General features: G+C 48.9%; 7 protein-coding genes across 7 annotated transcripts; 2 read left to right on the top strand and 5 right to left on the bottom strand.

Annotated features, from left to right (window-relative positions):
- Nucleotides 1–1,145: 1,145 nt before the first annotated feature.
- Nucleotides 1,146–3,807, bottom strand: TRUGW13939_00199 (uncharacterized protein; the record flags this gene model as incomplete). The annotated part of the gene is made up of 7 exons (XM_035483411.1): nt 1,146–2,439; nt 2,501–2,663; nt 2,720–2,969; nt 3,032–3,254; nt 3,316–3,368; nt 3,425–3,618; nt 3,684–3,807. The coding sequence occupies 7 exons, from the start codon at nt 3,805–3,807 to the stop codon at nt 1,146–1,148; spliced, it is 2,301 nt and encodes a 766-aa protein (XP_035339304.1).
- A 4,576-nt stretch (nt 3,808–8,383) lies between these two features.
- Nucleotides 8,384–8,988, bottom strand: TRUGW13939_00198 (uncharacterized protein; the record flags this gene model as incomplete). The annotated part of the gene is made up of 2 exons (XM_035483410.1): nt 8,384–8,802; nt 8,865–8,988. The coding sequence occupies 2 exons, from the start codon at nt 8,986–8,988 to the stop codon at nt 8,384–8,386; spliced, it is 543 nt and encodes a 180-aa protein (XP_035339303.1).
- Nucleotides 8,989–9,469: 481 nt separating this feature from the next.
- Nucleotides 9,470–11,242, bottom strand: TRUGW13939_00197 (uncharacterized protein; the record flags this gene model as incomplete). The annotated part of the gene is made up of 3 exons (XM_035483409.1): nt 9,470–10,286; nt 10,340–11,037; nt 11,093–11,242. 3 exons carry the CDS (start codon nt 11,240–11,242, stop codon nt 9,470–9,472), a joined length of 1,665 nt encoding a protein of 554 aa, XP_035339302.1.
- A 1,084-nt stretch (nt 11,243–12,326) lies between these two features.
- TRUGW13939_00196 (uncharacterized protein) lies at nt 12,327–13,458 on the bottom strand (the record flags this gene model as incomplete). Its single annotated transcript, XM_035483408.1, has 2 exons — nt 12,327–13,000; nt 13,071–13,458. The coding sequence occupies 2 exons, from the start codon at nt 13,456–13,458 to the stop codon at nt 12,327–12,329; spliced, it is 1,062 nt and encodes a 353-aa protein (XP_035339301.1).
- A 489-nt stretch (nt 13,459–13,947) lies between these two features.
- On the top strand, nt 13,948–15,422 carry TRUGW13939_00195 (uncharacterized protein; the record flags this gene model as incomplete). Its single annotated transcript, XM_035483407.1, has 2 exons — nt 13,948–14,016; nt 14,091–15,422. The coding sequence occupies 2 exons, from the start codon at nt 13,948–13,950 to the stop codon at nt 15,420–15,422; spliced, it is 1,401 nt and encodes a 466-aa protein (XP_035339300.1).
- A 140-nt stretch (nt 15,423–15,562) lies between these two features.
- Nucleotides 15,563–19,054, bottom strand: TRUGW13939_00194 (uncharacterized protein; the record flags this gene model as incomplete). Its single annotated transcript, XM_035483406.1, has 2 exons — nt 15,563–18,600; nt 18,661–19,054. 2 exons carry the CDS (start codon nt 19,052–19,054, stop codon nt 15,563–15,565), a joined length of 3,432 nt encoding a protein of 1,143 aa, XP_035339299.1.
- Nucleotides 19,055–19,793: 739 nt separating this feature from the next.
- TRUGW13939_00193 (uncharacterized protein) lies at nt 19,794–24,854 on the top strand (the record flags this gene model as incomplete). The annotated part of the gene is made up of 6 exons (XM_035483405.1): nt 19,794–19,809; nt 19,865–22,158; nt 23,229–23,359; nt 23,417–23,516; nt 23,575–23,859; nt 23,931–24,854. 6 exons carry the CDS (start codon nt 19,794–19,796, stop codon nt 24,852–24,854), a joined length of 3,750 nt encoding a protein of 1,249 aa, XP_035339298.1.
- Between the last annotated feature and the right edge of the window lie 180 nt (nt 24,855–25,034).

Below are 25,034 nucleotides of genomic sequence, written 5' to 3'. Positions count from 1 at the left end.
AATTTGAAGCGCAGAGATTGATAATCATACTTAGAGTATACCCAATAACACGAATAGTCCTAATTGAAACACAGCGAAAGTTTCATCTGTCTTCGGCATCACCCAGGCCTCAAAAACAAAAGACGCCAGGGGTCCACCTTAGTGATCAGAGTCATCAGGACCTTATTCTAATTTGAGGCGCAGGGATAAATATTCTTCATTATTTGGTGGAGACCATCCCCCTGGCGATTTGGTTCGCGCCTTGAAAGGGGGTGCCAAGAAATTGTACACGTGTGAACACAGGCGGCGGAAAAGGTATTATCCCCAGGTAAACTTCCATTATTAGTTTTATTTGCATTGAAAACAAGGACTCTCCGAAAAGGCCTTCCTTAAATGGATTCTTGGAGAGTATCTACAGGGTATTTTGGTTTCAAACAAGTCATAAGAATGAAAAACTGACGTTGAACGCCGAACAGCTATTTAAGTTCAGAAAAACACTAAGCATGTAAACCAAAACAATGTTATGGCAGTCGATAAATTGTAACTAAACTCTACATGGATTTTATTCGGACCTTAAAGTTGCATTGATCTTTTGGCTTTTCATAAAAACTTTGTTTGGGACGCCAGCGATATTGTTACAAAAGAAATCTACACGCCTTACTGTAACAATATTGTACTATGTATTATTAATGATGGATTGGGTGCATACCCTCCCAGTCATTCTCGGGCAATTGTTTTTGCTATCTTATCCTATGCGATCAATAAGGTTATGTATCTTAGAATTGCTCTTGCGATACCATCATTTGTATTTGCATGGGGCTTAGGCATAAGAAATATTAGAGGAGTGAAGATGCTCGAAGGAAGGCGAAAGAAGTCTTCGAGCGAAGAGTCTATGCCATAATAATTGGATGGATAAGAGACGAGGCCGCGGCGGAAAAGATATCATTTCCCAGCCGGTTCCCTCTCTCTCTGTGTGTGTACTGCACATGGCCATTATTGATTCATACCAAAAGCATAAAAGAGAGAATTAATAATTTTAATTTGGAATATCAGATTCGTTTCAGTTCATCTTGGTTATCCAAGAGACCTCACACCTAAGTTACAGTTTAACATTTACAAACAATAAGTGAAGCAACACTGTGCTGAGCATATAGCATGAGCAGGTCTTAGAAGCTCAATGTAGAAGTCAGTGGAAGATCTCGGCTCGAGCTTCCAACATACACATTATAAGTGCCTTCTTGCAAGAGCCACTGCTGCGCCGTCGTGTCCCATACACTCAGATCGCGTCTCGTCAAGTTGAACTGAGCAGTTTTTGTCTGACTTGGGTCAATGGATACCTTTTCAAACCCACGTAGCTGACGAACTGGCCCATTTGGAATTCCGAGGTAAAGCTGAGCAACTTCTTGGCCATACACACTTCCAGTGTTTTGTACAGTGACAGAAACCGTAGCCAAATTATCGAATAAGTGTGGGTTTCCTCCTGGAACGATGGTAGCATTTGCTGGATATGCGGAGTAACTTTCATTTGATGTTGACACACTCAGATCAGAATAGTTGAAAGTGGTGTACGATAGGCCATACCCGAAAGGATACTGCGGGGTTATGGTGTTGTTATCAAAGTACTTGTAATCAACATAGACACCCTCGGTGAAGTCCGATTGTGGGAAGATCGCAAATTGTCCTTCGGGCTGAGATGGCGAGAGAAGAGAACCGTAGTCGCTCTCGTTCTTTGCCACGGTATATGGTAGTTTTCCAGACGGGTTTACCTTGCCATAAAGAATGTCAACCAGAGGGCCGCCTACATCCTGGCCAGGTAGGTGGGCAAATATGACAGCTTTGATATTATCATTGTCAATCCAGTTGCCCACTAAACGAATACCCGCATTGTGTATGACGACAATTGTGTTCTTGCAGGTATTGGCGACATTAGTGATTAACGTGTCACTGTAGTCGTCCGAAAGGCCTGGGCGATCCCAGCCTTCACTGGCATAAGCATTGACAAAGACTAGGCATGCATCACTGTTGGCGTTTATTGTAGGATTCTGTGAGGAGAAATCCCATAGAAGCGAAGTTCCATCTTTGTAAGCTTGTCGCTGCATGGCAGCAAAGGGAGTGTCGAGATAGGCTGGGGAATTAGCGCCAGATCCACCGCCTACATACAACGTTTCGTTGAGATATGCAACTGTAGATGCATCGAATATGAGCTGCTCAGATGATTGGCCATCACCGTTCGCATCGTATCCGAAAATGGATAGCAATTTGGGAGCCTTCAGGGGAAGTGTATTGTTCTCATTCTTTACCAGAACATGTCCTTCAATTGCCGCTTGCAAAAGAATTAGATTTTCGGAGGAATTTCTGGCAACAACTGTTTGATGTGGCGCTCTGCTATCGACAGGCATACCAACTCCCGGTGATGGAATTGTAGAAGCTTGATCAAGGTAATACCAAGATGCCATGAGTCTAATTAACAGGTTAGTATTCCAAAACGGCACAAAAATATCCAATAACAAGTCCCACTTACCTCGTAATCATGTCATCAAGTCGTGATGCTTCCATGGTCCCATTTGCGATCGCATCAGTGAGATTAGAGCCCCATAAGCTCGAATCAGGCATGACAACATCCAACCCAGCGTTTGCAGCAGCGATTCCACCATGCTGGGCACCCCAGTCGGTCACTACATAACCTATTATCCGTATTAGACACTTTAGATACGGCGTTTCAGGCGAAGGTGTACTTTACCCTGGAATCCAAGTTCGGTTTTTAGTAGGCCGTTGAGCAATTTGCTATTCTGGCAGCTGTAGGAGTTATTGACTCGATTGTAAGCGCACATGATAGATGCAGACCCGGCAAGTACTGCATCCTGAAAAGGCCACAAATACTGCTCGTGAAGCGTCTTGTCGTCAATATTAGATGAAACAGATTCCACGGTTTGTCCCTGATCATTGGCTTTGGGGTTACGATTTGTTTCCTGTTCGTTTCCGATGTAGTGCTATATGTAAAAATAATATATCAGCCATACTACTGGTAGGAAAGGTATGTATATAAGCTTACCTTCGTGCAAGCCACGACACCCTCTGATTGAACGCCTTGGACGGTCTGGAAAGCCAAGGCACCAGTTAAATATGGGTCAGAGGAGAATCCTTCCCAATTACGACCACTGGTAGCTACACGACCGGTGGGGCCGACAACAGGTCCTAACATAGCATTGACTCCTTTGGCACGAAACTCAGTGCCTAGGTACTTTCCTCGTTGGAGAGCGAGGTCCCGGTTCCAGCTATGTAATGTAAGATACTGGATATTGGGCACCATAAAAGATTGGAACGCGAAAGGCCTACCTTGCACCCACATGAACACCACTAGCCCAACTATTTACGTAGTCCGTGCCTCTCTATAGTTTGATGCGATTAGCCAGATAGACTCAGCCATAAAGAGAAAATCATTTACCACTCCATTTCCAGCATCGGCAAGACACATGCCTGGGAAGTCAAGGCGTGAAATTGCCTGGATATGTCCGGAACACCCATTGTTCGCGGTCACTCCAGTCGTGAGACTGACTTTTTCTTCTTGTGTTAATTGCGATACAAAATCTTCCGCTTTTTGGTATGCTGAAGACCAGTCCCCGGCCCCATTTCCACTAGCTGTACAATATATTAGTGATTGGAATTTTAACAGAATGATCTGAAACCCGAATGTGACAACGTACGGGAGGGATAAACTGGGGGGGAATCTCCATAGAAATAGGAATCAGTGGTGATGACGTCTTGAGCTACAGCGCTGCTACAAGCAAGCCCCAGCAACAAGGCTGACTTGCTTCCGGTCACCCACATTCTGTGTTCACGGCCGAAAAAAAAAACTATATCACTGTAGTTAGGAATAGAAATGCCGATCAGCTCAGAGGAAATATAGGCTATTTATGTACTCTAGCTAAATACGAGAACTGCATGTTGCGTTCACTAGTTCACATAATAGCTTCAGTTTAGCACTCGGTTGTATATCTCCCGAAAATGCGGAGGTAACGTAGCCAAAGAAGTTGTCATCATGATCTTGGCAGACCATTATTAAATTTCGCCCCTGGTTGACAACCGGTACAGGTACAGAAGCAACAAACCAAGAACAGGCAGAGGCAGGGACCTACATTACTTCATTATTGTTTTTATTATTATTGGCGAGCATGGCCCTGTTTACCGCCTAATGTCATAAGAAACAATATCGGGGCGGGCCATGATCGGTATTGATCTGCATGCTTCCCCGCATATAACATTTGAAAGGCGGGAAATTGAAAAGAACATATGCTTTCCCTATTTGTCGCTTCAGTATGCAACAAGTCACGAGGTAATCTCGAATACCTTAAGTTCATGTATTATTAAGAGTAGTGGACAATTTTTGGGCTCTAACGAATTACCCCACGGGGAAATCATATAGAAACTTGATTCTAGACCAGAATTTGGGAGTCTGATGATCCTGGATATATTAATGATCGCTTCGGCAGTCATTCTCGGCATGTTTGCTCTTGATAATTACCAGGTTAAACTGTTTTTTATATTGCTTATATTTCACACGCAGTGTTATATTATTACTGTGGTAAAATATTTGGATCAAAGTTTATTGGCCCTGAAGCTTATACTTTCCACATATGAGCCGATGTAACCAAATATTTTCTAAATGTTAGATCGGCTAAAAATAGGTCGGGCCTGTATTAAACCGACTATCCCCTGGGCCATTCGTTTTGATTGTTCTTTTTGTCTATACATGTAGCTACATGTAATATAGGCATCATTTTTTGGTCGATCCTTGTTCACTGTACATTATTTCTAATTATATCCAATACATCCACATTATCTGATATATTTCTCCCGGTATTAACCAGGTAAACGCAAAGATGACCCAGAGGTATCCAGTGCACCTAGTCAGACCACTATTTAGCTTATTAAATTGGGTTATTATATTCTTTGCCGCAGAATATACCATTTTCTCAAATAAAAGGAAAGCCGAAAACTTAGCGGCCCACTTAATAAACACGGGAGTAGCAAGATAGGGGTATGGGGCCGCAAGGATATGTATCAATGCAGAGATTTGGAATGCTATTGCCGTCTGGAGAAGTTGACCAAGATTCGAAGTTTTGTGTATTTGAAAAAACGAGTGAACAACCATTGAGGCATGTGACCGAATAGAGTTATAAAAAAGGTCATGCCAAAAGCACCTGTATTGTAATACACTCGTCAGCTGCAAGAACAGCAGTTCACACATATCTCTTTGTTCAATTCACATTACTCACGTCCAGGCTCTTTTGACGGTATAGGCTTCTTTTATGTCCCCAAAAAGAGGTGGCCAAGTTTCTGGATCGTGTCCAAAAACCATGACTCCGAACACAGAAAAAACCGAATGCAGCCAGGTAACAAATGAGTAGTCATGAGCTTGACATATGGCAGTCAAGACAATCCTAGCTTGTAATTCTTTCCAGGTGACTTCTCGTAGCCGTGGAAGAAGGTGTTGTTTCTCTGGACTCAAATCTTCTAACACGAAGAATTTCGGCGCATTGGCCCCCTCATTCCACGCATACAGGATCAATAGCGAAAATACTGCACCAAGCAGTCTCTGGAGGACGAATAGTTTTTTGTGACTAGGGGTTTGCTTCCCTTCCCTCGACTTGTTGCGATGTGGCCAATCTGTGTTGATTCCCCTGGGATTCCACATTTGGTACAATGCCTGCTTGACGCGATCCCAACGACTCTGTTCGGAATATGGCTGATATTTTGCAATATTCAATAAGAAATTGAAATGGAATAGAAGGCCCGCTTGGTACCAGCCCATGTAGCTGTTGATCCATTCAACATGAGTATAATAAGTCTGGTTTAACAAAGAATAGATGATGATAGCTTCGGCACAGTACCCTAGATACTGTCGAGTAGTCGAACCGGGGGCAAGACATAATGATACTGATCCAGCTGTGTGGCTGGCCCCGAGCCAAAACAATGCAACACCAAACGTCATGGTTTTGGTGCCTCCTCGCCGTCAGTTTGCTGATATTGATTTTTTGTATTATGTTTTATTTAAAGCACCATCAGAGACAAAAAACAAAAAACAAAATATGGCCTCTAAATAAGTAAATAAATATAGTTCCAATCTAGGAAATCCACAATTTACGACCATGGAACTGAAATATCACTTGGCCGTTTCTACTTTCTGTCCATATTGATTATTATTGATTTTTACATGACTGTTGATGTACCGTTTTAAGTCTGATCGGCGCTTCCGGAGTATCTTTTCGGTATTCAGTTGCTTAGGCCATTTTTGAGCAGCAGGTATTTTGAGATAGTCCATTGGAGAATAATATAGTACTTAATTCTTTTTAATAAAGCTATTCCATATTAATGCTATCTTACTAAGTGATTTAGGATCCGCCCTTAATAATTTATCTGTCTGGGAGGAGTTGATCTCGTACTTTCATTGATATCCAAGAATGATGCCAATATCACGTTTTGCAGATCCCCGAAAAATCAATTGCCAAGTAAATACTTCAATCAATACTAGCAAATTTGGTTGCTAAATGGTTTGATTTTTTTCTATTTACTATAGCCTAAATGAAATGATATCTAGTTTAAATAAAACATCACATGATTCTTTCCCTTGAAATATAGTTAAGACAAGGCCGTTATAAGTCCGCCCTTATCCCGTGCTTCTTTCAAACCATCAATATCATCTTCAAAATTGAAATCACAACCGAAATACTTGATCTATAATTTACCAAACTCATACTTTGTCACAATGGTCAGTTTTTCTATTGCCCTGTTAGCACTGCCTGCAGTGGTCAGCGCAGGATGTCACAGTCTGAGAGCTGGCAACACGCAAAACGCGCTTCAAACAGCCTGCTCTAGAACAGCCGGAGCCTCTCAAGAACAAATAAACCAGGGTGTCTCATGCGCTCTTGACGTTCTCGAAAGCAACGGATGTCAATTGAGCGAAGCACTTGGGGGAAGAAACCAATCCACCGCAGTTCTTGGTAGTATGCTAAGGTCATATTGTGAGGGAGGTACTATCTCCACTCAAAATGTTTCTATCTCATCATTTGCTACGCAAGAGCCTTGTTTGATGTCTGCTATTTCGAGAAACCAGACTTCGAGTCAACTGTCAAACTGCTGGGGCTCGCACAACAGGTAAATACTAAGTGAACCTTTTATCCGAAATATACCTAACTTTTATTTTTCAAAGCACGATCACAGAAAGAGGTTAAAATTCATCTCATATTTTTGGAAAGCTATTTCAAGGAAAGTCTAAGCTTTCAGGATAGTTTTTGTCGGACTTGGGGATATGGTCATTATAACAAGCTTTTATTCACTCACTACTTGAATTAAATTACTAATTGGCGTATTTTACAAATATGTAAATATTTCTCATATAAATACCCATTTGAAAACTGTAAACGAGGTTAGCTAAAATACCGCTTTCAGAAATTTCGCGTCGGCATTTAGGGTAGGAACGTCACCTGACTACAGTCAATCTTATTTCCTTTCACTCACTTCAGCTAAACAGCAGGGTATAGTAAATGTATTAAAAAAATGAGGTAACAAAGAAGGCAGCAGAAAATCCCAAGTCCCTTTCACTTATAAATTGTATTCGGCGAATTACATCGTATCCGCTACATACTCCACTACCGGCGCAATCGTCTCCAAAGCCTTGGGCACAATCCCCAGGCCCTGGACTTCATTTTCGTCTCGAGGAAACTTGTTTCACAGCTTGCTAGAGGATGATTCTTCTATTCTGGCTTCGGGGGTTTCATTAATGGAATAAGCGGCATCGGGGCGCTTGTATATCTCTGCGGTCGCGGCGTGCATGGGTTCACTGTGGTGGTTCAGCGAAGTTCTCGCAGCGGTCTTGAATTTTTTAATATTTTGTTAGTTGAAAGGCCAATCAATATAATGACAAAGCCAGTATTGTAATTGTGTAAAGAATTGACCTACCATGTCCGTGGGTTCATGTTGCGAAGTGTTTATCGGGGCTGCGAGAGCGACAGCAAGAAAAAGGAGCGAGGCGAGAGGAGTCCGTAGTGCAATCATCTCTGTAGCACCTGATCTGATGGAGTTATCATATGGCCTCTGACGCGACACAGTGCGAGGAGTAGTTTTAGGAGCTGTCCTTAGTGTATCAATGTACTTGCCCCCGGTCCGCATATATACCCACACAATAATCAGATGACACTACGAAGTTTAATATTCAGTTCAGGTACAGGTTGCATTCGCATTCCATGGCAAAATTCTATTGAAATGCCAGTCAAATAGGTATTAGTTGCTATCATTATCATAAACGCGACAGGATCAACGCAAGGGGGTTTCCCTGAGACACGGAATGTCTCGTTGCAGAACTCAATCATGCCCACACAGCCAATCAATTTATACCAACGACGGTTTAATTGCTCACGAAAAAGTTGCCGGCAACAATACTACCGCCCTTGAGGCCGAGCTGGGTCTCATACTTTTCCAAGTCAAACCACATGCGCGCCACATTCCCGACTGTCTTGCCGTCCTTGGGCGCGAGGTCCTTGACAGCCAGAGAGGCAGGTTGCTCGTACAGGAAGAAGCAGTAGCGGTGGGGCGAGCTGGGGGGAGGAGGAGCAGGTCCGATGTAGTTTGTGATAAAGGGCTCCGAGGTGGTCAGGTTACCAGAGGCGGCGTCGTGCTTGTATCCGGGCTGAACCCAGTGAAGGATAGGGCCCAGACCGCGCCATGAAGGGAATGGGGCGTCGATGTCGATGGCGATGAGAATGTAGGTCTGCTCAGACGAGGCGAGAGACGCGGGGAGCTTCAGGGTAGGAGGCTTTTGGGCGTCTTTTGGGTAAGAATTATTAGCTAGTAGTTTAGTGTCTGTGTTGGGAGAATGAGAGATATACCAGCTTTCGGAATCTTGGTTCCTGGCGACACATTCTGGTGGGACCCGATAGACAGGCCTAGTAGCTTGGAGCTATCGTCCTTGATCTCGGCGAGATACTGGTCGATGTTTTTGTACGACGGCATTTTGAATTCGGGGGTGTGTTGTTTTGATAAAGTCCAGATATTTCAGATGTCCTTGCAAGAAAGAGAACAAGAACAAAGGCTGCACCGTCTTATATAGTAGCAGTTTTCTAGTTGAGCAGCTGCATCAATCAAGCTTCCAGTATTGAGGCTAGTCGCAGATCACTGGGACAAAGTTGCGCCGAGCCCCCGGACTTGTCGGTTTTTGACTGTCCTAACTCCGTATTTGTCACGTGATTTCTCTATGCTCTTACTACATATTTATTGACAGGGACTACACGTACACCGCATGTACTATGAGACTATAATCCATAGGCTATGTCCATGACACTAGGCGATGGCGCAATTGTGCTGGTTACTTACATGTACATTGATCGACCTACATACAACTATCTACTTCATATATACTTCTATCTCACCAAAATATTGACTCCGACTTGAACAAGCTTTACATCTCACAACAGTACATCTATCAGATTCGCAATTAAATGGTCATCTTCTCAGCTTGCTCCCTGTCAATACTCTCTACCGGGGTCGACTCCAGAATCCCTCCATTAAGCCCCTGCCCCTGAACAACCGTTTCCTTGAGAGGCCCAACGTAGAACTTGCGTCCGCGGATATACCAGTAGACAAGCGCGCACAGCAAAATCAGGCCCATAAAGGCAATCGCGTAGTTCATGGTGTCCCCGCCCACCGGTCTTGATGTTGGGAAGAAGAAGATGACTGAGACAAACGCGGTCCAGATGATAGCCCAGTAGTTGACGGCCGTTGAAAACTTGCCCATGTGCCAGGGGCCCGGCTCGAATTGGCCGAACCATAGCTTGCATACGATGGGTATGACGTATGACCAGTCGAGTGCGATGGCGGTGATGTTGAAGACTCCCTCGATAGCGACATAGTTACCCAGGGCGATCAGGTTGATGGCAATGCACCAAAAGACAGAGAACCAGACGGCGTACAGAGGAGTGCCCGTGATAGGGCTAATTTTGGTCCACACGTGGGACAGAGGGAGCAATCGGTCACGGGAAAACGCAAAGACAGTGCGAGCAAGAGCCTGGGTGGCGGTCAAGCAGATGAACTGCAGGAGAATGCAGGCGCAGACCGTGTAGAAAATGCCACCAGACTTGCCGAGACTGTTGTAGAAAATCTGGGCCACGGGCTGTTCCATTGGTGAGTTGAGGATCGCGTTTGGATCCCCCATGGTGAAGCACAGCACGATGTTGAACAGCCAACCAAGCACGTACACGGCGGCCATGGCAAGGAAGATGGCCCATGGGGCCTTGATTTCGGGGTCTTGAATTCTGAAATTTATGTTAACACGCAGTCAAAAACTAATATGATAGGGTTAGGTTACTCCTCGGCAATGTGAGCAGTCGCATCGTAATCGGTCATAGTCCACGACACGGACAAGAAGCCGAACAAAAAGGAAAAGCCAATCGGGGTCCAACCAGAGGTAGTCTCAACATGTGTAAAGACATACGAGGCATCGTGCCTCATACTCTTGTCGGTCTTGGCGAGCAGCGCGATGCAGCAAGTCACCAAGACAGCCAAATGGAAGAGAACATATGAGCGAGTCATCTTCTCCATCCAGCCAGTGGGCAGCGAGTTGAGAATTCCGCAGAAGACGGTCAGCGCGGCCATGACGCCGACAGTCATACCGGTGGTTGGTGTCCACTTGAAATCACGGCCCATCGAGACGGCTGCCAGCAACATCTGCGCCGAACCGTATTCGGATGAGGCGACTCCGGCGATTTGGCCCAGCAGGTTGATCCAGCCGGTCAGCCAGCTAATTGAAGGGACCCATCGCGCAGGAGCCAGGCGTGAAACTGTAAAGTAGAGACCACCGCTCGTTGGGTATGCAGACACGAGTTCGGCCACGGATGCTGCAATGCACATACAGCCTAGACCGGAGACGAGCCAGCACCAAATGACCGATGCAGAGCCGCCGGCGATCAAGGGATATGAGAAAGTAGTTGAGATTGTTGCAAACAGACCGGAAATACTGAATGCAAAGGAAAAGGTCGATAGATAACCAAACTCGCGTTTAAACACCTAGAAATCCAAATGAATCCTGCACAAAACAAAGGCGTAAACCACGGGGGCTTACCGGCTGGTAGCCAAACTGCTCGGCCAAGGCGCGATCATTCGCAGAGAGCTCGTCGAGCTGGACAACACGCTTGTCGGGGAGCTCAATGGCATTGGCTCCCTTGGCCTTGGCAGTCTTATCGACCGAGGCGTTTTCGGTGGTGGACGACATGATTGGAATTGGGGAGAAGTTGGGCAAATCACCTCCACTTGAAGTACCGAATAATCCTCTTGCGCTGGGACAACAGATCAATGAGTGTCTCGTGGTCCATTAGACGGCTCGTAGAGTGGCGAGGCGATGAGAGAAGAAAGAAGGAAAGAAGCAAGACGCAGGAAACAAGAAAAAAGAAAGGGAAAACTAAACCCTGCTGCAGCGAGTGGATCTCTGGCCCGCGCGACAGCTGCCCCAGCCAGCTGGCTCATGGGCTCGACGCCCGCGAAAAGGAATTTGCGCCTTTAGCGTGAGGTATGGAAGAGCATGATAGGCAGGCGGGCGCGTGGTGTTGCAGCGGCTCCGGCTTGTGATGTCCCACTTTGCCGTCTGAACTAGGTTTAGCGTGTCGGAGAGAAGCTTAAATCGCGTGTTTTGGGGTCCGTTGGCCAATGACATAACAGTTTTGGGATCCATCGCGCTAATACTGCCCCATGAGTGGTCCACAACAGCCCCACCTGTGCACGCCATGACTTGCTGGGCTTATCTGTCCAATCTCTGCCCAATCAGCGGCAATAATCCGAGATGACGGCCCCCACAGGATGGAAGGCTTGTGGAAGTTTCTTCCTGAATAGGAGACCGAGTCCTGTGATACTCTCCCTAGAGGCAGTAGAAATCTAAGAAGGGTGGTGTTTCCGGGGATATTTGCCGAGATTGTGGCATTTACTTAAGTACGCTAAGAGATGTGGCGAAAGTCGTCGCGCTTACTCTCGGGCCCGGGATTTGACTGTATATAGTGGGGCTTTGTTTTTTTTTCAAGCTTTCAGTACTCTAACGTGATTCGTTGTGTGTAATTGTGGTGGGTCGAGTAAAATTTAGTTGTCTGCTAACTAGTTAATTTTATGGATAATTTTACGGTCTGTCGTTGTGGCTGAGTAGAACCCAATTGAGCAAATGCTGAGAAAGAAATGTATTGAGTAACTGGATATCGAGGTCCGAGGCAATGACTCTGGAATGCAAGAATGGTATAGTTGTACACATTAAAGAAAATACTTTGAAACGCAACCCTCCAGATCAATCGATGTCTCCGTAGTATGCAGTATGCCTACTCGGTAAACACCCCTCCTTGCGCCGCAACCTCAAACGCGCTTATTGTATGGTCATAGACCTTCTTGCGCATTTCGTCCTTGTTGAATTTTTCATACGCCTTGGTTTTGATCGACGATTCGCACTGCGAGTCAAGCGCATACACGCCGCTTCCTGGTGTCCCGTTTGTGCCCGTGGCCAACTCCTCGCTCTTTTTGATGTCGCCATCAGTAGCTGCTTGCGGTGCATAGCGCGGCGAGGCGAGACTCAGCATCCTCGCGCCGCTTTCCTCTGTCGGGACAGTGACGAAGCGTCCAAACAGGGGCACGAACACGAACCGCCACATAAATCTGAACCAGGCCGGTAGCTCAGGGCTACTAAAAGCCGGACCTAGCACGAGACCCGGGAAAATGTGCACTAGACCGACTTTGCTGGCGTTTTGCTCGGCCAGAGCTTCCATAAACAAAGTGTGCATGTATACCATGTGTGACCGGGCTTGGCTGTAGCTGAAGTGTTTGAGGTCGCGCAGCGAGAGATCCTCGGGGAAGAGCTTGGCTTCCATTCCGGCAGCGTAGACCGAGACCACTCGCGGTGGGAGGTTGGATTTGAGCAGCAGGGGCAGCAGACGCATGATGATTCTCATGCGCGAGTAGTACATTAGCGACATTGTAACGTCGATTCCTTCTTTCGTTTCTGTACATCAATGTCCTGTCAACGGATGATCCATTCAAAAACCCGAAGCAAACGGTTCAAGTAAAAATACCTTTTCGGGGAAGGAAAATCGACCCTCCCTGCGACAGCATCAGATAGTCAATGCGTGCATCCTGGCCTTCCTTCTCTTCCAACTCCAGAATCTCGGCACAGACTTGGTCAACCACCTGGATCAGAGACAGATCCCCGGCCTGGACGAACTTGAACTGGCCCTCAGGGCAGATATCGCGACATTCGGACAGGATTCTTTCGGCGCTTTCGGCTTTTCTGCCCACGACGTAGGCACGCACACCTTTGCCTCCATTCTGTGCCTCGGCAGTGGCCAGGGCGCGCAGGGTGTAACTGCCAATGCCACCGGTGCCTCCGAAAAAGACGGCGACCAGGGGTTGGCTCTGGACCAAAGCCGAGTTGGCACTGCGGACCACGTCTAGCTTGACCATTTTAAGATATAGAGGTACGAGAGAACCAAGGGTATCAAAAACACGCGTGAGAAATGACAGTAACAGGGTATCTTACCCAGACCGGGCTCGCCGGAAGGGCTTGTATCTTTATATGCTTCGGAGAATCACGCTCCTGACAGCAACAGCTGCAGCTCAACAAAAAGCAGCCCCATTGTGACTGGACAAAGAACAGCACATTCCAGCATCTACGTCCGGTGCACACAACCTGACGGGGTTAGCGCGGACATCTATTGGCATTCCCCGAACGCCATTCCTCCGGCCGCAACTCAACCACTCACCACCAGCACTCAACAACATAGTAAACGATACGTGCTAATGATAGTGATCTGCGATGAGGCTTCGGACCTATCGATCGTCTGGCCAGAGTCGCGTCATTATTATCGGCCCGATTGGCCGTGATTAAAGTCTGGCCCCGCCATTGGCCGTCTTCGTCGATCCATACGGACTGGTCGAGAGAGAGCATACACCATGGCTCAGCGACGCTTCCACAAGAAAAGTCGCCATGGCTGCTCCCAGTGCAAGCATAACCGGACAAAGGTATAGAGAGGGCTTGCCCTGGTTTTTTTTTTTTTTTCCCCCGTCTTGTCGAGAATACCCAATAACATCCGCAGTGCGATGAGAATAGCCCAACCTGTGGGCGCTGCGAGAGAATCGGACTCGTCTGCTCGCTGGCCAGTCAGTCCTCCGGCCTGATCTTCATCCCAGCCAATCCTGCAGAGCCGGAAAACAGCAGTAATACTACTATTGCCACGACTAGTAGCAGTCGTGGTAATCATCACAGCTCGGGGAATCGTGGCCTTTCGCCAGTTCCCCGAAGCAGCGTTGTACGTGCGGCAAATACTTTTACTAGTCTTTCTCCACACTCGCTGCAAAACAATAGCTTCGGGTTGACCACGACAAACGCGGTTCTAAAATCCGATAGTTCTTCTTCCACCACGGCTATCAATAATAATAACAATACTACTCCGAACGATTCTCCGAACTCCAATCCGGACGGCCTATCAGCGACATCCTTGGCGCCGGTCGTCACAGACATTGAGCGAGAACGCCTGAAGTTGATGACGCACTATACTCAGCATACAGCCCAGAGCATCACGGATTTTGGCGTGCAGACCGGAGATGCCTCTCTCTGGCGAGACTGGGTGGTGGAGCTTGCTTTTGAATATGACTTTCTGCTGTATGGCCTGCTAGGCCTCAGTGCCCTGCATCTAGCCTTACAATGCGACAGCAACGATAGTATACAGAAGCAGCACTACACCATTCTCGCCATCCAGCACTACGACCGCGGAATAGCCCTGTTCCGGCCCTATCTCAACGACCTCGACAGCGCAAGCCAAGATTCGCTCTTTGGGTTTTCAGTCATCGTTGCGCTGTACTCGTTCGGAATCCAACGTGTGCCTCCATTTTTGACCAGCAATAGTAATAGCATCGCTAGACTCCACCAAGCACTCAGCCTACTCCGAAGCTCCTCGCACATCGCCAAGAAGGACTTTGAAGCGCTGCGACGCGGGCGCTGGTCTGGAATGCTCGTACCGCTGCCAGACAGCCACTACAAACTGCCCCAAGCGATGGAAGATATGCTCATAAAGCTAGGCCAGTATACGTCCAAGACCATCACGACCAGCACGCAGCAGGAAATGTACATGTGCTGTATCGAGGCGCTGCGGATCAATCTCGCTCTGGCGGTGGAGTACGACCGCGCGCAGGTGAGGGTGTCCTTTCTGGCAGTGGCGACGCCGGATGAGTTTTGGTCTATGGTGTGTATTGGAGAGCCGCTAGCGTTGGCGATTCTAGCGAATTTTGCTGTGATTTTGTATTGGTTGAGACAGACCATTTGGTTACAGGGATGGGGCAGGGAGACGGTCGAGGCGGTGCGTGAAGCGTTGCCGGTTGAGTGGCATGACTGCATTGCTTGGGCAGTGCAAGAAACAGAATTATCCTGAAAAAAATAATTCAGAAGAGGATGTGTTATCATGGAATGTAAATATCAATTGTCTAAACTGTCACTAACGCGAAATATTATAAAGCTTGTATAGCTCAATGAACACAAACAATATCGGGATGCAATTAAAAGTGCAACCTCCTACCAAGCCCTCGCCTTGCCTTTCCCCTTGTCAGCACCATCGTACGACGAAGTCATTAGTGCCGGAAATTCTTCTTGCTCTGCGGCAGCCTGTCCACGGCTCTGCTCCTCGGCCAAGCTCAGCTGAATGGCAAACTCGAGGTCATCCATCTCCTGTCGGTTGCTGCCCTCGACCTCGGGTGAGGACGAGACTGGCGAATGGAGACGGCGGCTGCCGCTTCTCGCGCCCTTGGCATATTTGATCGGAATCGAACTACTTGGAGAAGGATAATAATCGCCCCCGCTCGACGCCTCGTCAAGCAAGCTTAATCGTATTGCCTCGGCAATATCCGGTGCGAGCTCCTCTTCAACGGTGTCGAGTGCTGGAGATGAGGACGAAGAAAACTCTCGCGATGGAAAGGAACTGTCTTGAGCTGCAATAGTGTCGCTAGATACGCTGCTGGCCACAAGGCTGGTCTCGCCTTCTTTCTGCTGTTTGACCGTGTCGCTATTCAAACTCTCCTCGCTCAGCATCCGGGCGTATGCCATGAGCTCGTCTTCTGTCGCGTCTGGCCCAAGCAAATCTATCCCGAATCGATGGCTGAGGAGCTCTTTCTGCTTCTGGTCCTCGACAGTCTGACGCTTCATCTCCTGCTGCTCGTCTGCAATGAAGTCGTTCAAAGCGCCGCGACCAGTGTTGCTAAAGCGTTGTCCATCGCCAGATGCGAGACTTCCCCGGTGAGATCGTCGCAAGCGGCGCTTATTACTCTTGTACTCGTCAGCTGCAGACGAGCTGTACGACCAAAATCGCACATGGGACCCGAGAGAAACCACGCCACGTAGGACTGTTGGATCGGGATCTAGGCAAATTGCCCCTGCAGCGAAAAAGTTGTTGCCAATTCCAAGCATGGACGCTTCCGCCTGGATCAAACGACGACGAGCACGCGACGAAAATCTAGAGTGGAGAGTACGGATTGGTCGTGTGGTAGATGCTAGGGGATCCCACGCCTGAACAAGACCATCATTCCCGCCATGTACGAGATAGAGAGACGTCAGGGCTAGGCATGAGACCTGAGGAGACTCGGTGCGAATTATTCTCACAGGAGCAACCGAGTTAATCTCATCTGAAGTTCGCGAAAGCGGGGCTCGCATATTCCACATATATACAGAGCCCGTATTTGTTCCGACGGCCATTAGACGAGCTCGCTGTCCAGGAATTTCAGACCCAGAGCCAGTCGAACTCATATGAGGCAAAGGAGAAGAAAGGGGAGACGACGAAGTAGATGTCCCAGACATGCCAAGAAGAGGATCCTCCGCAGCGGTCAGTTGGGCCAGCGTGGACACATCAATTGTAGTTGATGTTACCTGCAGGGACCTCGGGTTGTCGAATACAAAATCTGTCATCTTCCACGTAGTGTTGGATATAGTAGAAATATCATTCTCAACATAGCTCGAAGCTCTGGATCGCGACGTGCTGGAGTCTTCGCCCATAGGCGTACTTGGCCCGCCAAACAAAGAGTTCACTGGTTTGGGACTGGATAATCTTGAAAAATGCTCTACAGCAACGTGGCGGTCATTCGATACCCGTTGGCGAACGTATCGTCGGATGGACGCGGTTTGACCATCGTTGAGACCACAGTTTACGACAACGAGCAGCTCGCCTGCGCCGTGTAAATCGTCGCCTGCAAAGTCGACTTGAAGCTGTCGTCGCATGTCCCAGCCTTCGCAAACTTTTCGAAAGTGCTTTGGCTTAAAGGCAAGAAACTTTTCAATTTCCTTAGTCTCAGCAGCAATTTGATCCTTGCTCAAACCCATCGAGTCGGTGGAGGAACGCGGACTATAGCTGCCATCGACTAACTCTCGGTTGTATGGATCGGGTTGAGCAATGCGGCGAGTGGCCTCGATCATTTCCCAGCGAACACTACGGCCACTTTTCCAGGCAAGCTTTTCACACTCTTCAGGGGTGCGTCGTGTAGTTGTCTCGGGCAGGGCTGGGATATCCGTCAAGTAGTAAACTTCACCCAGAGCATTCAACACTATCGCCCAGGCACGGCCGTTGGAGTGGCGTTTGACAGAGAAATTCTCATCAATCGCGATAGAAATAATGGGCACTCCAGGGCATAGAACCCATCTGGCCGTGATTTGACCGCGATCAAACCGATGATCATGGACAACGCTCGTTCCCAGAGAATAGGCGGTCAATATACCAGAAGAGGTGCCAGATAGCACACCAATCATGCCATTCGTCATTTTTAGCACATTTGGTGATTTGGCAATCCACACGGAGCTGACGGCGGTTGTAATCATATTGAGGGCAGGAATTCCACGGTCAGGCTCCGAATCAAGTTCAGAGAAAGTGAGGAAACGACCACGCTGTTCGCCAGAAGAAAGAAAATAGCTTCTTCCTTGAGGACATCCTTCGCCATAAATCATGCCGTATAGCTGGCTGACATCCATGGGATTGGGGAGTCCAACCATGTCACCCGCCCCTAGGCCATACTCAGTCTCACCAGTATACAAATCGGCAAAGTGTTGGAAGAGTTGGTGAGCAGCAAGGCCCCAAGAGCCTGACTTGCCGGCTGAAGGGTCACTAGACGTGGCGGCGCCTTGTTCAGCTGCCCCATGGATAAACAGTGGTGGTTTCTTTGTAGATGTGGGGGTGAAAACTGCGTCAATGTGACTGACAGGGTAGAGCAGCTTAGATGGGTAGGTAACCACAGGCGAGCCAGACTGGACACCACCAGCACGAGGATGGTGTTTTCCAGGAGACGAAGGTGTGGCTGGTTTACCTCTGCCAAGAGAGCGCAGCAGACGTGTTCGCAGGATGTATTCACTTCTCCATGATGCCAGTGCCGTCAGCCGCGTAAAAGACCGTTTATCCAATACCAGTGCGTCGATCTCACAGTCCTCTTGGATGCTTCCTGAGCCCGGAAAGTACCGCGCGAACGCAACTCTCCAGGCATGAGGGGTTGTCACTAGGGTATGGAATCGGCGAGACACGAGTGAGATGGCACTGAGCGAGTTTGGAGGCAAATGCGACAAGATATGCGTCAAGACCTCTGTGATACAGGTTCATTAATACCAGAAAATAAACAACTATAGAGCATGTCACCGCTTACCATTTGGAAGACCGGCCAGAGACTGGCGCGGCTTCATGCGGAAAGTGTAGATCTTTGATTTCGAGTCTGCCGAGCCAGACTGCATGACCTGCGGCGGACTACCAAATTCGCTGCCGTAATGGACAGGAGATATCGGCACAGAACCAACAGAGTCAGCGCTGTTCAGTCGTCGTAATAACAACGCATGGGAACCGTCCCCGGTCGAATTGGACGAAGCGATGGCGCTATCGACGTCGTCGACAACGCGGCGGTCTCCGACATCTCCAGGCGGGAGGGTGTCGAAGACCGGCTCATCACAACGACGGTCATTTCCATGCTGGAAAGAAAGAGAAGGGTTGGCGGGGTTGGCGTCTGCGGAAGAATTTTGGGAGACGACAAGAGGCTCTGGTTGCATAAACGTTTCGGCGCGGTAAATGGGGAAAGCAAGTGCGACTGACCAGAAAGCAGCTGGATCAGTCTATGGCAACAGTGGGAAGAATAGTGCGAAAGAGAGCTTTGTCTAAAGGCAACAGCGGAGTCTGCTGGGACGAGGGTGAGGAGGGGATGAAGCGAAAGGGAGGTTCAGAGTTCGGACGCGCCGACGGAAATGCGAGAGAATGAGTCAAAACTGCTGACTAACAGCCACATGGCCCCGCTGACGAAGTTGTTAATATTTAACCAGGGCAGGCAGCTCTGAGCTACTGAGTGGCGAGATTAGAATCAAAGGCAATGAATAGCAGTATTAAAGTCTTTACAAATTCTATCTCAAAGCAATCGAAATTGGTTCTAACTTGTATATGTATTATTGCCTATCGAGCAAAAGGGGACTGATGTATGAAGGCATCACGGCAGCGGCGGCCTCAGGCACCAACGCCCGCCTTCCTCGAGCAACCGCAGTCAACTTTGCCTTTTCTTCACGCGTCTCGGCAACTTGTATCTCTCGAGCCAGCCACTTTTGCAAGGTTCCGTTAATGAGCTGGTTCTATTGATGGATTTCTGAGAATCTCGGTGCAACTGGTGCATGCACGGAGTAGGTTGCAGCCATCTGTGTGGTCCTAGGCAGCTATCCAGGCAGCATCCGCCTAGTCGATCATAAACTCTCTCAACCGCGCTGTTTCGCAAAGACTCGGAAAGAAACCAACCAGTCTATCAAGATGCCGCCTCTAGGAGGTAAGTTGAAATCTAACATCTGCAAGACAAGATAAATTTCCTAACCGAATCGCAGACGCCGATACAATCCGCATCCTCGTGTCCACCGACAACCATGTCGGCTACAACGAGCGCGACCCCGTGCGGGGCGACGATAGCTGGAAGAGCTTCCACGAGATCATGTGTCTGGCAAAAGAACAAGATGTCGACATGGTTTTGCTGGCTGGAGACTTGTTCCACGAAAACAAGCCGTCTCGGAAATCAATGTATCAGGTGATGAGATCCCTACGCATGAACTGTCTCGGCGACAGACCCTGCGAGCTGGAATTCCTGAGCGATGCAAGCGAGAATTTCCAAGGCGCGTTTAATCATGTCAACTATGAGGACTTGGACATGAATGTTGCTATGCCAGTGTTTTCCATTCACGGAAACCATGACGATCCCTCTGGAGAGGGCCATCTGGCTGCGCTGGATATCTTACAAGTATCGGGACTGATTAATTATTACGGACGAACCCCAGAGTCTGATAATATACAGGTCAAGCCTGTCTTGCTCCAGAAAGGGCGCACCAAGCTAGCCCTATACGGGCTCAGCAATGTTCGCGATGAGCGTCTCTATCGTACTTTTCGCGATGGCAAAGTCAAATTTTTCCAACCTTCGGTTCAAAAAGAAGATTGGTTTAACTTGATCTGTGTGCACCAAAACCATCACGCACACACCGAGACAAGCTATTTACCAGAACATTTCTTGCCCGAATTTCTAGACCTTGTTATCTGGGGTCACGAACACGAGTGTCTCATCAATCCCAGGCTCAATCCCGAAACCAAATTTCATGTTATGCAGCCGGGTTCATCGGTTGCTACCTCTCTTGTTCCAGGAGAAGCCGTCCAAAAGCAGGTTTCTCTCCTCAGCATCACCGGCCGGGAGTTCAAAAGCGAGCCAATCCCACTAAAAAGCGTCCGTCCTTTTGTGATGAAGGAGATTGTGTTATCAGAAGACAAAGAAGCCAAGAAGGTTGCGCGAAAGGAGAACAATAGGACCGAGGTCACCCGTCTACTGATGACGTACGTCGAAGATCTGATTGAACAAGCCAAATCAGAGTGGATAGAGTCGCATCAGGACGATATAGACGGCGACGAAGAACCCGAGATTCCTCTTCCGCTCATTCGACTGCGCGTCGAAACGTCAACACCTGACGGTGGAAGCTTTGATTGCGAGAACCCGCAGCGGTTTTCTAATCGGTTTGTGGGCAAAGTAGCGAATGTCAATGATGTCGTGCAGTTTCACCGAAAGAAGAAGACAGCGACGACGAGCCGAAAGGCCGACGATGCTGCGGCTGAGGCAGACATGTCTCATCTAGCCACGCTCGACACGGTCAAGGTTGAACAGTTGGTGCGAGAGCTTCTCACGGCGCAGTCTCTAAGTATCCTTCCTCAAAATTCATTCGGCGATGCGGTGTCCCAGTTTGTTGACAAGGACGACAAGCATGCAATGGAAATGTTTGTCAACGAGTCGCTCGACAACCAGGTCAAATATCTGATGGGGTTGGAGCGGGATGCCGACCTCGATGATGAAGACGAGATGCACCAGTCTCTACAGAACGCGATGGAAAAATACCGCACACAAATGGAGGATCTATTTTCCAAAGGCGCCGTCCGGCGAACGCGAGGCAAGAAACGATTCAAGCCCAAGCCAGACGGCTGGGATTCCGAGTTTGACGGGCCATGGGAAGACCAGCCTGGTGCCTTGATCCATTCTGACAACGAGGGCGGCGACCCTAACGAAGAAGAAGCTGGAGAAGACGGGACTGAAAGGCCAACTGCGGCCACTCACGGACGAGGACGAGGGCGAGGCGGTCGTGGTGCCGCATCGTCAACCACCACACGCAAGACAGCTGCTACAACCACTACGAAGACTACGAAAAAGGCCACCCCAGCGGCTAGAGGGGGCAGGCGCAAGCAGGCCATTTCAGATGAAGAAGAAGAGGAGGAAGACGCAATCATGCTGGATGACGATGACTCTGTAGAAGAGCCCCAAGCAATTGCGTCAGATGACGAAGATTCCCAGGCCCTTTTTGTGCAACAAAAGCGTCCTTCTCGCGCGCGTCAACTGGCTGCTAGTACAACGACCAGCTCGAGACGAGGCGGCAGAACAGCTGCATCGCCGGCACCATCATCGGTCACGGCAGCAGCCTCATCGACACGACGCAGTGGCCGCGCAGGGGCAAAGTCCACCCAGCAGACGACACTGAGCTTTGCATCGCAGGACAACTCTACTGGTGCCGGAAAACGCAATGCGCCGCGGCCGGCACGAGGAGGGTTTGCTGAAATGAGCGATATTGAAGATGACGACGACGATGCTTTTGAGCCGGTGTCTTCCAGCACTCGGCGGCGGCGGCGGTGAGAGAGAGATTATACGTAGTCAAGTGAAGCAAGAACTATGAATTTATTCTAAATACATCGTTGAATACTAAGATCATTTGCACGTGATCCTCAGACCAACGAATCAGAGAGACGTGCCGTGGTGTTCCTGACCTAACCCGAAACAGAAGGTGGGGCAGTTCGTTAGCCCTTACTATTTAGTCATGTTGCATGTCACATTGAGCGACTATTAGTTAGTAGCAGATCACTAGAATCACAACAGCAGCATTTGCAAGGTCATCAAGTCATCAACTAGCAGCAGCCAACCTGCCGTGGACAACACGAAAGCGCAACACATGCATGCAAGATGGCGATTTACAGTGTTTGTACCAACCTACAACGCACAACCTGAAAGACTGAGACGATTAGAGATTGTCAGATTGATCGCTTTGACGAAGGGGAGGGCGGCGAGCGAATAGGAGCCTTTAAAAACGGGTGGGGCGCGGGGGCCCCACGCTGAGCCGCTAATAGAAGCGGCTACTTATAATATTCTGGCCAATGAACAACAGTAATATGGGGGTAGTGGAGTCACACAGGCAAAAATACGCCCCCTCACTGGCCAGAATCTCGGCCCCACCAGTGCCGGCCCAAGGCCCTGGCGCCTGGGCAGGCCAATGGGCGGCGGCGGCCGATTCGCGACCCCTAAAAAGTAATGAAAACCGCCTGTCTTGGCCGTCTTGGGTGTCTCAGCCTGCCTTCCTCGCCAAGCGGCCCCCTGTGCGTATAACCTCCCCCCTCGAGCATCCGTCCTTCCTTCCTCATTCTTTATTACTTCAACTTCATTCTTCCTGCCCACTTTCTTTCGGGAGCTCCTGCCTTCCAGTCACTCGTTCGTTCTGTCATTCGTGACCTTTTGCGCTTCTGCGCCGCCGCTCTCTAACTTCTATTTTCACTACTTGCTACTACGCTTAATTTCAGTCTAATACCTGAATATATCATCCAACACAATGACTCTGGTAAGCCTACCCGCCTTGGTCATCTATCACAACCCACATGCTGATCTTCTTCGCACCTGCATAGTCTTACGCCAAACTTTTCGCCGCCGCCTGCGGTCTGGCTTCCACTGCCCAAGCTGTCCACCCACTCATTGTTGAGGGCAAGGACTTTGTCAACAGCGTCACCAAAGACCGCTTCCAAATCATTGGTGTTGAGTGAGTCTAACCACTTCGTCCGCTATCCGGCCTACCTAATCTAACACGGTGAAATAGCTACCAACCCGGCGGTTCCTCTGCTTTCAAGAAGACCGCAGACCCTCTGGCCGACAAGGATGCTTGCCTGCGTGATGCCGCCATCTTGCAACGCTTGGGTGTAAGTCGTCCTATGTCTTTTTTGTTGTTATGAGCGCGCTTAACAAATGACTGTCCAGGTGAACGCCATCCGTGTCTACAACTTGGCCCCCGGCCTTAACCACGATGACTGTGCTTCCATCTTCAACGCCGCCGGTATCTACATGTTCTTGGACGTCAACTCGCCCTTGACCAACGGTGCTCTTGACCAGACTGCCCCATGGACCACCTACAACCACTTCTATCTGCAGCAGGTCTTTGGTGTCATTGAGTCTTTCAAGAACTACCCCAACACTGCCGCCTTCTTCTCTGCCAACGAGGTGATCAACGAGGCCAGTGTCGAGCAGGCTGGAAACTACATCCGAGTACGTTTACCTCCTATTCCTTTTCTTTCTTTTCTTTCTCTCTGCTGCCTTTTCTAACAATCACAACACAGGCTGTCCAGCGTGACATGCACGACTACATTGAGAAGCACGCCAACCGCAGCATTCCCGTCGGTTACTCCGCCGCTGATGTTCGCCCTCTGCTCGTCGACACTGCTTACTACCTGTCTTGCGACCTCTCAAACTCAACCAGCTCTCGCTCCGACTTCTTCGGCCTTAACTCGTACTCGTGGTGCGGTGATGCCACCTACAAGTCCAGCGGTTACAATGTCCTCACCCAGGACTTCAAGGACATTTCTATGCCCGTCTTCTTCTCCGAGACTGGCTGCAACAACGTCAGGCCCCGCGTCTTCTCCGAGATTGAAGCTATCTACGGTCCCGACATGTCCCAGTCTCTGTCCGGTGCTCTCGTCTACGAATACAGCCAGGAAAAGAACGACTACGGTCTCGTCCAGATCAACAGCAACGGCTCCGTCTCCCTGCTTGTTGATTTTGACAACCTCCAGAAGCAATACAACAACCTCGACCTGGACGCCATCACCAAGGCCAACTCGACTCAGACCTCTATGGATGCCCCCACCTGCAACCCTGACGAGATCACCTCCAACATCACCAAGAGCTTTGACATTCCCGAACGTGTGGATGGAATTGACAAGATGGTTGAGGACGGCTACACCAAGAACATCCACGTCGGCGAGCTGGTTGATGTGACCTCGACCAAGCTTTCCCAGGATGTCTTCGACTCCAATGGTAACCTCATCAGCGACATCAAGTTGAACATTCTCTCCGAAGACGCTGTCAACACCCCCTCCAAATCCAGCTCCAGCTCCACCTCCTCTGACTCCAGCTCTACCTCCCCATCCGGTACAAGCTCGGGTACCGCTGCTGCTACCTCGAGCGGAGCTGCCAGCTCTTTGACTGCTGGCTCGGTGACTGGCTTCGGCGGTCTCGTTGCTCTTGCCTTGATGGCTCTCTAAACAGTTGGCTGTTTCTTGTTGGTTTTTGCAAGCTTTGATACCTTTTGTCGATGAGAATTCCTGTACATGTTTGGCTCCTTTTGACAGTGAATCCTTAAGCCGCGTCGGAGGATTAGAGCGGAGACGATTGTAGGAGTAATTACTTCGTTATGTGTACCTATCTTAGCGTTCAGCTCAAGG

The sequence above is a fragment of the Talaromyces rugulosus genome, chromosome I (genome assembly GCF_013368755.1).
Source record: "Talaromyces rugulosus chromosome I, complete sequence".
Lineage (NCBI taxonomy): Eukaryota > Fungi > Ascomycota > Eurotiomycetes > Eurotiales > Trichocomaceae > Talaromyces > Talaromyces rugulosus.
This window is presented reverse-complemented; position numbering and strand designations above follow the sequence as displayed.